Source organism: Grampus griseus (assembly GCF_964374135.1).
Source record: "Grampus griseus genome assembly, chromosome: 14".
Lineage (NCBI taxonomy): Eukaryota > Metazoa > Chordata > Mammalia > Artiodactyla > Delphinidae > Grampus > Grampus griseus.
Window position 1 is genome coordinate 38,700,913 of NC_139008.1, and position 12,373 is coordinate 38,713,285.

Below are 12,373 nucleotides of genomic sequence, written 5' to 3' on the forward strand. Positions count from 1 at the left end.
GCAACGAAGACCCAATGCAACCAAAAATAAATAAGTAAAAAAAAAAAAATCAATAGCAGGGACTTCCCTGGTGGCGCAGTGGTTAAGAATCCGCCTGCCAATTCAGGAGACACGGGTTTGAGCCCTGGTCCAGGAAGATCCCACATGCCGCAGAGCAACTAAGCCCGTGCGCCACAACTGCTGAGCCTGCGCTCTAGAGCCCGAGAGCCACAACTACTGAAGCCCGCGCACCTAGAGCCTGTGCTCTGCAACAAGAGAAGCCACCCCAATGAGAAACCCGCACACCGCAACGAAGAGTAGCCCCCGCTCGCCACAACTAGAGAAAGCCCGCAGGCAGCAGTGAAAACCCAAAGCAGCCATAAATAAATAAAATTATTAAATAAATAAATAAAGTGTGCGATTCAATGGTTTTTAACATATTACATTATTAATTTTAAAACTGTGTTAAAATATATATAACAAAATTGGGCATTGTAACCATTTTTAAGTGTACAATTCGGTGGCGAGAGTTACATTCACAATGTTGTGCAATCATCGCCACTATCTATTTCCAAACCTTTTTCATCATCTCAAACTGAAGCCCCTTCCCAAGGCCTTGGTAACTCTAATCTACTTCCTGTATCTATGGAAGGAATCTATCTATCTATGGACCTGCCTGTTCTGCACATTTCACATAAGTGGAATCACACAGTAGTGGCATCTGTGTCTGGCTCTCTCACTAGACACAGTGTTTTCAGGGTTCGTCTACATTACAGTGTGTCAGTGCTTCATCCTTCTATAGCTGAATGACAGTCCACGATGTGGATGGACCACATTCCTTTATCCACATCTGCCGATGGTCACTTGGGCAGTTTCCGTCTTTTGACTAGCCCCCACCTTTGCTCCACTGGTTCTGGGGGAGAGAGATGGAAACTGCCCTGCATATCTACATGCAAACTGTCCCCCTCCAGCATTAAAAGAGCCCTCCTTTGTCCCCCAGCCTCAGCCAGAGCCCCCTATGCTATAAACCCTCTCCATCGCCCCAGCCTAACTGACCCTCATCCTGGCCCCATCCCAACAGCACTTATTATCCTCACACATTTTTTGTAAACGTTCTCTGGGGCACTGCAGTGAAACTAAGTTTATTTTGTATTTGTCTGGTTCTAATAATGAGTGAGAATGTTGAGATTTCAGGCATCGAACCCCAGACTTTAGTCAGATATTGCCAGGATGGTGGGTGCTGGGGCCTGGAAGCCCACCAGGTACAGCCCCTGGTGAAAGCCCCTCTCACTGCTGAGAAGGAAGTTCCCATCCTGGGAGCCAAGAGGAGAGGCAGCAGGTGCTGGAGGAGGCAGCACCAACACCTGGGCCTCAGGCACCTGGACGTCACAGTTAACCCGCAGGTAGATGAGGTATCACCCGGTAGAGCCCACATCAGAACAAGAACCCCAGGAAGAGCACAGGCTGGAATGGGCCCCCAGCATGTGAGATCATGCCGTGCCCGCGGGTATTCTGGGGCTGATCCTGCCAAGGCACCTTCAGGACTGGGCCCACGTGGGTCCCGGGGATGTGCCAGACTCCATCACTGGCGTTTTCTGGAAAGCCCCATAAAAAGTGGTCATTACCTGTACATGACGACTCAAGAACTGAGTCCAGCCAGCAACGGTTCTGTCTCAGGTAATAAAATCTCACAGGGAACTGGAGTTTTCTCAGGCTGGTCTTTGAAATAACCGCGGACTCTCTCCGAGAACCCCAGGGCTCTGCACTGAGCCGCAGCCTCGGGAGGAACGGCTCCCCTTCCCCGTCACTCTCATTTTCTTCTCTTTTCAACAGACACTGGGCGTCTCTGCGTACCCGGCGCCCTTCTGGGCTCTTGGGCTGCGTCCGGAGCCAAGTAAAGAAAGTTGGCTGCATCTCTCCCGGGGAGGAGACGGCGGGGGCCGCACACCTGGCTGGCAGGTGAGCCCGGGACCGCGAGTGAGGCGCCCTCGCCTCCCCGCCGCCCCGCCGCCCCTCTGCCTCCCGGCCGGCGCCCAGGCAGGGTGGAGAGTGAGAGGTGCCCGGGGCCGCCAGCAGGGAACGCGCGCCTGCCAGACACCCGGCCGCTTAGCCAGTCGCGCATGAGCCATGCGGACGCTTTCCGGCAGCGTGGCGGAACCGCTTCGCCGTTTCGCGGCATTTGGCGACACCTGCGCTCGGCGGCGGGCGGCAGTGTGGCACCATGGCGTCGCTCTTCAGCGGGGCCTTGCAGCTGACGGACCTGGACGACTTCATCGCGCCGTCTCAGGTGGGCGGGCAGGGCGGCGGCCGTGCGCGGGGAGCCCCCTCCGCCGCAGTCTCTCCCCTGAGAGAGGGGCTCAGAAGCGGGGCTGCTGGGTCGCACAGCCCCGTAGCTTCCGCGTCCCCTTCCCGGGCGGCCACTGCAGCCGAACTCACCTAGCTTGGGGCCCGGGAGACCCTGCCGAGCTTCCTTGGCCAATTCCTTGCGTGTGAACAGAGTGGGACGGCCCCACCCCGCTGCGAGGACTTGGGAGGTGCTCCGCTGGAGTCACCGCGGTGGTCGTCGTAGGTGTCGCCCCTGGGGGGGAAGACAGAGCTTGCCCCCAAAGGGGACAGGACAGCTGCACTTGAGAGCCGGCCGCCCTTATCTGATGTCTCCGCTTATCGGTTGCTACCAGCCGTGCAGGACCAGGGCTCGGAGGGCCATAGCTAAGCCGTCCCAGGAGGAGGAACGGGTGGGGCTGGTCCCGGCACAGCGACAGGAGGAGCTCGGACAGGCTTCCCACTAAGGCTTTCTGGGGCTAGTTCCCTTTGGGAATGCGACGGCCAGTGAGGTGCTCCTGTTGAGAGAGACCGCGAGAACTCCAGGAGTTGGGCAAAGAAAGGAACTTTCTTCCAGGAACTGGGCGGGGCCAAGCGTTCCTAGCGACCCCTTGGCTTCTTCCCAGCAGTCGATGAAAAACTGGCCACGGTGCCCCGCCAGACGTTTACGCTGAGGAAGGTGAGGGCGGGGGTTGGTGCTGTCTGCAGACAGGTTAGCGTGCAGGCCCAGTCAGCACCGCCTCCATCTGACTGTGACCTGCAGAGCGACTCTTGGTCGGACAGAGTGTCTGACCAAGCGTGAGTGAGTAGGGAAGGTAGTGACAAAATCCATAGCGCTAAGAGTGCTTTTGGTGCAGGAAGACCGGAATCAGGGCACAGTTTTCGTCCCAGGTGGTGGTGTGGCCATCAGGCTGCCCCTCTTCTTCCGCCTCTGTGCACTCAGGTGCCCGTTGGGGTTTCTTACTGGTATAGGATTGCATCAAGCCCATGAGGGTGGATAAGAGGCCGGGAAGTGGCGTAGCCAAGATCCACGTCGAAGATGACGGGAGTTACTTCCAAGTCAGTCAGGTAAGTGCCAGCTTGGTTGGCCTGAAGCACGTTTCACTGCTCCGTCGAGTGACAAATGCAGGGGCCACAGGACCTTGCACGTCTCACCAATCCTTTCTCAGATATGTTCTGCAGAGAGCTCTTTGCAGAGATGGCAGTTCCCGCATCCCCTCCCTCTCTCTTCTCTCTCTGAGTTGTAATTGTGTAAGATTTTCTAGTCCAGACCACTTGTTCTTAGGGAACACCTACTTCCTGTGTAATTTAGCAATGACGAGATCCTAATCCAATGGCGTTAAAATTTACCCCGACTGTTTGCCATTTGGACTCTCAAGAACATCTGTGCTGTCCCAGGGACCGCAGGCACCACCAGGCACGCTGGCCCAGGAATCCTGCCCAAGCAGGGGAGGAGCCACAGGATGGTTCACGGTAGGGCCAGACAACAGGATCCAGAGTTCACAAGGAGAGAGCCACTGTTCACTCAGCCCAGGAGGGTAACGCAGCAGCACACCACGGGTCCCGCCTAAGCCCAGCACAGCACGGAAGACTGGGTCCTTTTTAGGGACCAAGTGGGCGCTGCTCCAGAGCAGCAGTGGTTGATCTGGAGGGAAGTCGGAAGCACATCAGCCCCCTGCTCAGCACAGCATCACAGCCTGTCCTTGAGACCAGTCCAACCTGGGAAAATGCACTGAGCTCAAATTGTGGCTTTGATGCTAAGTAAGGCCTAGTGATCTGGGCTGGAAGGGAGTTCCTGTCTTGTCAGCCCCCTGGTCACACTCTGGGCCCCTGAAGCTCGCCTGGCCCTGGCTCAGACCACTCCTGTGTGTGCAGAGGGAGTGAAGGGGCTCTACTGGGATCATTTGCAGCTAAGAAGAGTTGCCCAGCCTGGAAGCTGGCTTGAACACCAAGTTCTGCAACTGTCTGGCCGAGTCTGACAGTGTGACTGCCCCTTGTGTCCCTCACCCACTCTTCCATGTGTTGGCACTGGGCAGGCACAGCCCAGGTGGGCACAGGCTCCTGCCATCTCCTCCCTCTGCCCCTTTCCTTGTCCCTCTGTCCTTTCTTCCTTAATCTTTGCCCTTGCCTTTCTCTTCCTCCTCCATTTAGAGCCTGGCCTTGGGCATTTTCCTGTCCCCACAGCCCCGTGAGGGCAGCCTGGGGACCAATGACTGTCCAGGGCCTCTGTGATGAGTCAGCTGCTCCTTTGCAGGTTTAATGCCCGTCTCCCACCCCTGGCGGGCAGCAAGCCTCTTCAGTATGATCTGACGTGCAGCCAAGTTTGTACCGAAGTTAGAATTTGGTGCCACTATGAAAATCTAGAACGTGTATACGTGTTTCTGCAATAAATATTTAATTTCTAAGAACTTACAGCACATAAAGCCAGTAGTTGGTTGTCAGTGTTGTGAGACGGAGAATGAAGGTTTCCTGTGGGTCCCATCATCTGAGAGCTCCACGTCCTCATGCGGAGGGCCCTTGGGGTACCAGTTTCTTGTGCTTCCAGGATGGAGGGACAAAGAAGCTGGAGAGGGCCAAGATCTCGCTGGACGACTGCCTGGCGTGCAGTGGCTGCGTCACTTCGGCAGAGACCGTGCTCATCACTCAGCAGAGCCACGAGGAGCTGCGGAAGGTTCTAGGTGCTAATAAGGTGAGCGGTGGGACAGTCTTTGGAATGCCACTCTAACCCGACATCAACCCCAGCATCCCTCACTCGTGTTGTCAGGGCAGCTCATCTTCTGGTGCCCTTTGTCCTATGTCTCCTAGTGACTCCTGACGTTTTTAGGTCTCATCGGTGGGATCTCAGTCAATTACTTGTATTTTGACATTGAAGTGTTAACCCTAAACTTTAGGTTCTACGTGTTTGCAAAAATGACATGCCTGATGGAGTTAGGCTTGGAATCTGTTAAACACACAGAGTGAGCAGCAGGTCCCTTGCTTTGCAGATGGTGGCGCCCGATCAGCAGAGGCTGGTTGTCATCTCGGTCTCTCCCCAGTCCAGAGCATCGCTGGCTGTGAGATTTCAGCTGAATCCTACAGACACTGCCAGGAAATTAACTGCGTTCTTTAAAAAAATAGGTAGGTGCTGAACCTTGGGTGAGCTCCAGCTTGGACACGAGAGCTGGCGAGGGGCTCGTCATGCCCCACTATCACTGGGCTTAAACACATCAGGAACTCTATCTGAGGTTGACTTCAACTTGAAGTTCTGTTTTGATACAGAGAGCAGTGCCTTTTAATAGAAAGCTGTCTGAATTCTGATGTTGCACTTCCCCGAGTCTGGAATTTACCCACTCCTAATATTGTTTTTAAACTATCACCATCAAGGCACACCTCCCAAGTCTGAGTTGGGTTCTGGCTCAGATCAGCTGGTCGACCTCTGCGTGCTGGGAGTAGGGCTGGGAGGACGTGGGGTGAGCCCCGGTGCCGGCGGCTGCCCTAGGCAGCATGCAGAGTTTGGCCTGGTCCCTGGCAGCCACCGAGCTCAAAGGAAGGAAAGCCCAAGGACACCGGGCTGTCTGCATGCACACCAGCGTGTCATGTGACGCCCCACGGGAAGGCAGAGCCCTGCTCCCGGGGCGAGGTGGGCAGCGCCTGGGGCTGTGGCCATCCTTCTTGGGGTGAGGTGGGTGCTCCCTTGCAGGGGCACACTACGTGTTTGATACCGCCTTCTCGAGGAACTTCAGCCTCCTCGAGAGCCAGTGGGAGTTCGTGCGGCGATTCCGAGCACAAGCCGATTCCAAGCAGGCCTTGCCTGTGCTGACTTCCGCCTGCCCAGGTATGCTGATGCTGCGGACCGATGTCAACAGCTGGACATGGGTGACGGGAGTGCTGGGGGAGGGGCTCGTCAGCAGGCACTGCCTGAGGGTCACCTGTAGTCGCTTCAGTTCCCAGAGGGGTGATCATAGGGACACCTGAGATACGTATCGGCGACAGCACAGTGGGGGCTTAGTGAGCTCCTAACTCCTGTACAAGTCGGTCCACCCCAGAAAGTCACACCCCTGCCCTGCTCGCTTCCCCCACCACCCCCACCCTGTGTCGGCCTCAGGCTGGATCTGCTACGCCGAGAAGACCCACGGGAACGTCCTCCTCCCCTACATCAGCACCGCCCGGTCCCCGCAGCAGGTCATGGGCTCCCTGGTCAAGGACTTCTTCTCCCAGCAGCAGGTAACAGGGACATCTTACAAAATGAGCCAAGACTGCAGTGGTCAGGACCCACACACAGAACTGTGCTCCCAGCCGTGCCTGTGCTGTCACCCCCGCCTCAGCCTTTGCTGCTGGGGCCAGGCAGCTGCACCACTGCCGTGTTCTCCACGCAGCATTTGACCCCCGACAAGATCTACCACGTGACGGTGATGCCCTGCTACGACAAAAAGCTGGAAGCCTCCAGACCCGACTTCTTCAGCCAAGAGCACCAGACACGCGATGTGGATTGTGTCATCACAACAGGTGCGGGGCCCCGAGCCTGCTGGCGCTGTGTCCCCAGCATAAGGCCCAGCACAATCCCCCTGGCTCATGTTGGTCACCCCGTCTGTGAGTTGAGCAGCCTTGCAGAGGCTTCCAAATGCTTAAAAGAAAAATGAATGCCCACCCGGGAGGCAGACGATCCAGGAAGGGTCGCTGTCCAGGGACGCAGTGCCCTGCCCACTCCAGGCGCATTGCGAGGCACCCCAGGGTCAGGCGCGTCTGCCCCACCACAGCACCGGGAGGCCCTTCAGAAGTGGAGTTGCCTCTGGCTGGGTTCATCCCCCACTCACGAGCAGGGGCTGGACGTCTGGCCACTCACAGGTTGCTAGGGATGCAGGTGGTGGGGACCTTTCATGGTCTCTGTTTTTGTTGAGATTCAGCTGAAGAGCGTCTGTCTGTGCTGTGGTCTCATCGTAGGAGAAGTCTTCAAGCTGCTGGAAGAAGAAGGGGTCTCGCTGTCAGAGCTGGAGTCGGCTCCCCTGGACAGTCTGTACGTCGTGCCTGCCATGTCAGGGGCAGTAAGCTTGTCCAGCATTGGGGTGCTCTTGACCTTGGGGTCAGAGGTGTCCTGGTGGGCAGCAGAAGGGACGAGGCGGGGGCAGGCACTGTCCTCGCCCCTCTTCTCTGCCTCAGCTTCCTTCTGGTTGGTTTTGCATCTGCCCCGTGGTATGTGTTGGTGTCCAGAGGTGGTTGAGTTCACGAGGCAGCCTGTGGACAATTGGCTGATGGTTATCAGAGCTGACCCCAGCTTCATACAGGTCTGAGCTCCCCAGAACAGGTGACATGACGGAGGGGACAGTCCTTTTCCCCCAGAGCCTCCTCCTGACACACCCACAAAGCCCTGGAGTCTGTGACTCATCTTCCACTTAGAAAGCAAGTGCTCTCAAACAGAAGTTACAGAGGTTACCCAGAAGCCTTGGTGGACAGCAGCCCCACTACCACCTGAGGCCATGCCCTCCTCCCCAGGTGCAGCAGTGTATCTGCCCAGGAGCCTACCAGCCATCAGGGTGGGGGCTCGGGGGGCTACCTGGAGCACGTGTTCCGGCATGCAGCCCAGGAGCTCTTTGGAATCCACGTCACTGAAGTCACCTACAGACCCCTGAGGTCAGTGGGAAGGGCTGGAGCTTGGGGCAGGGCAGCCTCTCGGGGCACCAGGCAGGAGCTGGGCCCTCCCCTCTGGCTCATGTGAAGGGGCCAGAGCTCTCCAGCCCTTGGTCTCCTCATCATAGGACCCAGTGTCCCCTACCCACAGCACGGTGACCCAGGGCCCCAGAGGCCCATGGTGGCAGGACAGTTTTCCTGGCACAGGGTGTGTCCCAACGTGAGTCCCCATTCCAGGGAGGGCGGGCTGGGGCCTTTGTCAGACCTTGGGAAGGTGGGGTTCCCATTCTACAGACCAGGAAACCAAGGCTGGGGCTGAGGCCACCTGCCCCACTCATTGAAGGGAGCCTTCTACCCTCCCCTATCACTGTCCCCCACCCGGGAGGAAGCCTGGGCGTGCCGTGTGGACAGCCTGCTCTGTGTGCCCTCAGGAACAAGGACCTCCAAGAGGTGACTCTGGAGAGGGAGGGCCAGGTCCTGCTGCACTTCGCCGCGGCCTACGGCTTCCGCAACATCCAGAACCTGGTACAAAAGCTCAAGCGAGGGCGCTGCCCATACCACTATGTGGAGGTCATGGCCTGCCCTGCAGGTAGCTGCACACAGAGTGGGCCCTCTGGGACCCCGTGTGCTGACACCCTCCCCTTGACCACACTTCTGCCTGTCCTTCTCTGCCACAGGCTGCTTGAATGGTGGAGGCCAGCTCAAGGCCCCTGACATGCCTGGCAAGGAGCTTCTGCAGCAGGTTGAGAGGCTATACAGCATGGTCAGGACCGAGGCACCAGAGGACGCGCCTGGAGTCCAGGAGCTGTATGGGCACTGGCTGCAGGGCGAGGGCTCAGAGCAGGCCAGCCGCCTGCTGCACACAAGCTACCACGCGGTGGAAAAGGCTGGCTCCAGCCTCAGCATCAGGTGGTAGGAGGCCTCAAGGATCCACCCGGCCCAACACAGCCAGCACCGGGACTCCCAGGAAGGCATGTGGAGTCTCCAGCAGGGAAGTCGCCCGAGACCCCAGGGCATACCCCCAAAATTCTGGATGATATGTGGGGACATTGGGACCCACATAGAGATGGGACTCAGGACCCCCAGCCAGTAAAGGTGACTTCAAGCCTGTGCTCACCTGGACTCCCCGCTGCAGGGGGCCAGAGGTTCCACCACCTGCTGGAACCTCTCCATGGGCCCAGAGCCCTAGAGGTGCCCTGACTCCTCCTGGTTGTGGTGGCCTAAGCTGTGAGGGTTTCAGCTCATCCTGTGGGGAACTTAAGGGAGAGAAATGGGGGGGTTCCTCATCCCCCATTTCTAGAGTCACCTGAAGCTGCGATGTGGAGGGTGGTGATAGGCTGGACCTGCCAGGCTGGTCAAGCTCACAGCAGAGCTTGGGGAACCCTGCCACGCTGGGCAGCAGAGGACACTGGCAGGAGACAGGCACCTGGTCCATGACCCCAGCTGGGGATGGGTGCTCCCTCCACCTAGAACCAGGTGTTCGAAGAAGCTGCGGTCTCTGGGGCTTGAGAACCTCTGTCTTGGGGGCTGAGTCCAGGTGGGAAGGACTCTTGCTATCAGGCCTCAGTGGTCTCGCTGGCTGAGTCCTGTGTCCACAGCTGGACCCCCACTTAAGGGGCAGGGGGAGGGCAGATTGCATTCAGCCCACCAGGCCTGGCCCCGAAAAGCTCACTTCTAGTAAAGGGGACTCTCTCTGAAACCAGCTTCTCTTCAAGAGTGTTTACCAGCATCAAAAAAGAGGCCTTTCAAAGCTTTATTCAAGTTTAGGAGCCCTGTGCACCCCACTAGGCTGCTTCGCAAACACCCAGGTCTCGGGACTCACTGTGGCCCAGAGAGGGGCCCCGGGTGTCCAACACCAGGAAAGGCCAGGGCGCCCACCCTCTAAGGCTGGGCAGGGCTGAGGAAGGCTCGATCCTCCTGTGGGTCAAGGGAGGAGGGGTGTGTGGCCCAGCCCACGTAGGGCTCACTTCGGCCGGGGCATGCTCAGGAGCCCCCACTGCAGCGCGAGGAGTGCCTGGGCCTGTGGCTGCAGTGGCTCAGCTGCCCGCTCAAAGCTCGCTCGCTCCCAGCAGAGCACTTCCAGGACTTCAGCTGGGGCGACCTTCCCTGTGAACTTGCGCACAGGCTCCTCTCTGCAGGGAGAGGGGGTTCGATGGGAACCGCTGGGCAAGCTGGACGTGGCGGTGGAAATGAAGCCACTGTTGGAGGGCATTTAAAGAGCAGCCTCTCCCTGGTGCCAGACAATCCAATAACCAGTCCCCCAACACCTCCCTCAGCATCCAAATGACTGCCAGGGAGGCCCAAAGGACAACAGTCCGGCCCCATGCCAGCCTGTTCAGCAGCATGGCCCCTGGGGAGGACACAGGTCCTCCCGACATGCGCTGGCTCAGGCCCTGCCATGTGCTCCCCCGCCTGCCCCACAAGAGGGCCCGCACGCTGGCCAATACTCACGCCACCCTCAGGAAGGGGTTGTAAAGGAGCTCCTCGCCCAGGGTTGAGGGCACCGTGGGCACATCATCCTCATCCCTCTTCTGGAATGACCACAGGCCTTTGTCACAGCCTTGTCTGGCAGCTCCAGGCAGCTTGGCTCAGCTTACCAGTCTGGGGGCTTGAGCCTAAACCCTGAGGGCAGGCACTCATGGGCCAGACCTGCAGGCTGCCCAGCTCCCCTCCCTCACCAGTGGGAGCCTTGGCTGGCAGAATGCCCTGGGCCAAGCCATGTCTGGTCACCTGGGTCGATCATGGTGGACTCCCCTGCAGTCCCTCCCTGGTTCCAGTCCTACCCCACCCTCCAACCTTGCCACTGAGAGGGGAGGAGTGGTCACACCTTGGCCCACGATAGCTTGGCCTTCACATGGTTGTTGCAAGGCTCCACTTTTTGTGCAAACTCGAGGTTGCCCAGTGTGTGCTCGTGACCACAGAACACCTTCTGGAGAAAGAAGGCACTTGGGGTGCACAGCACCACCATAGGCAGAGATGGGCAGAGACACTCACCCCAGTGGCCCAGCCCCTCCCCCCTCGCCTGGTCCACCTGTCCCCACGGCTGGCAAGCAGTCATCCTGAACCCTGGCATAAGGCAGGTGCAGAGTGCACCGGTTATGTAGGGAGGCTGGGCCCCATGAGAGGGTAAGGGGCAGGCGGCTCACTGTCTCAGGGGGCAGGGTGCCCAGGGTCTCCACCAAGCTGTGGTACATCTGCTGAACTGTGGTCTCCAGGCGTGAGCCGCAGCCGGCCACAGACAATGCGTCCCCTGGGGAGTTGGGTGGGTCAGAGAAGGTGGATGGGGCAGAGGGAGGTGGGGTGGGTAGGTGCAGGGCAGCCAGTACCCGAGAACACGGCGGGCGGGTCCAGACACTCATCTTCCCACAGGAAGTAGCTCATGTGGCCCGAGGTGTGGCCGGGCGTCAGGAGGCAGCGCACGTGGATGGCCCCAAACTATGGCAGAGGAGCAGGTGGGCCTGTAAGGTGGTTGGGCCCAGGGCGCTCTCCCCACCCCTCCTGAGTGCACGCTCACCCGCAGCTCCTCGCCATGTACCAGCCTGCGGGTCAGTGCACAGATGCGCTCATCTGCGCCCAGCACCACCAGGCCAGGCAGCAGCCTCGCCAGCTCCGTGTTGCCCCGGGCGTGGTCCCTGCGGGTGGGGGGAAGCAGGATCACATGCGGTCAGGGTAGGGTAGGGGTGACACCCTCCTGCCTCAGCCCGCCCTGATGGCACTCACCAGTGGTGATGGGTGGTCAGCACAGTTGTCAGTGATACCCCCTCCCGGCCCACGATCTCCAGCAGCTGAAAGGGATGGGAGTTAGGGAGATGCAGGTGGTCCAGGTGGCTGCCTGTGTTGGGGCGCCAGGCCCGGGTGCACAGTGCCCCAGGCAGGGGACGGGCCTGGGGGTAGGGGAGATCCAGCAGACAATTACTGAGCGCCCAGCACACACAGTACAGTTAGGCACCATACGCAGGGAAAAGGGGAGACCCGAGACGGCTCTAATCTCAGAGGAGACCCAAGATAATCAAGAAACCCTAAACGCCAAATAACCAGAGATGAGACAATAGGGGAAGGATCTGGCCCCGGCAGCGTAGTCTGGAAAGCCTCTCGGAATGCGGACTGACGGTCTCGGCCTACGATGCCTGTGCCCACAGCTGTGCTCCCGCCGCCCGAAAGCTGCCCTCACCCTTTTGGGCACGGCCACGTCCACGGCCACAGCCTCCCGCGTGTGCTCCTCGATGACCAGGTACATATAGTTGTCCTCAAGCACAGGGATGACTTTGACCTTCATGGTCGCAGAGCTCAGCCACCCCGCGCCTCCTGAGCCCCTTCCTCAGGGTGGGACTACCCTCTCCAGACCCTAGGCAGAGCTGTGCGTGGGAGGGGTCAGCTCCACAGACACGCTGGGGGCCAGGAAAGGAACCGCACTCCCTGCTCCCGGACTTCCCCGAGGGCCCTTGAGGAATCCCAAGCTCCTGGCTTA

The 12,373-nt window shown here is 58.9% G+C and overlaps 2 protein-coding genes across 5 annotated transcripts; one reads left to right on the forward strand and one right to left on the reverse strand.

Moving 5' to 3' along the window:
• The first annotated feature begins 2,174 nt into the window (after positions 1-2,174).
• On the forward strand, positions 2,175-9,594 carry CIAO3 (cytosolic iron-sulfur assembly component 3). The gene is made up of 11 exons (XM_082671449.1): positions 2,175-2,266; positions 3,274-3,369; positions 4,847-4,990; positions 5,286-5,418; positions 5,981-6,115; positions 6,386-6,504; positions 6,657-6,786; positions 7,222-7,294; positions 7,771-7,908; positions 8,337-8,494; positions 8,583-9,594. Exons 1-11 carry the CDS (start codon positions 2,201-2,203, stop codon positions 8,819-8,821), a joined length of 1,431 nt encoding a protein of 476 aa, XP_082527575.1. The 5' UTR covers positions 2,175-2,200; the 3' UTR covers positions 8,822-9,594.
• A 94-nt stretch (positions 9,595-9,688) lies between these two features.
• On the reverse strand, positions 9,689-12,347 carry HAGHL (hydroxyacylglutathione hydrolase like). Of its 4 annotated transcripts, none has more exons than XM_082671452.1 (8): positions 12,077-12,347; positions 11,626-11,789; positions 11,441-11,537; positions 11,232-11,340; positions 11,052-11,155; positions 10,733-10,834; positions 10,357-10,436; positions 9,689-10,037 (listed from the first exon to the last, which is right to left on the reverse strand). In XM_082671452.1, the coding sequence occupies exons 1-8, from the start codon at positions 12,179-12,181 to the stop codon at positions 9,869-9,871; spliced, it is 930 nt and encodes a 309-aa protein (XP_082527578.1). In that variant the 5' UTR covers positions 12,182-12,347; the 3' UTR covers positions 9,689-9,868. The 4 variants fall into 4 exon arrangements, 3 of the variants coding, with proteins under 3 accessions (XP_082527578.1, XP_082527577.1, XP_082527576.1); XM_082671451.1 differs by having other exon boundaries at positions 10,733-10,831; positions 11,420-11,537; XM_082671450.1 differs by having other exon boundaries at positions 11,420-11,537.
• Between the last annotated feature and the right edge of the window lie 26 nt (positions 12,348-12,373).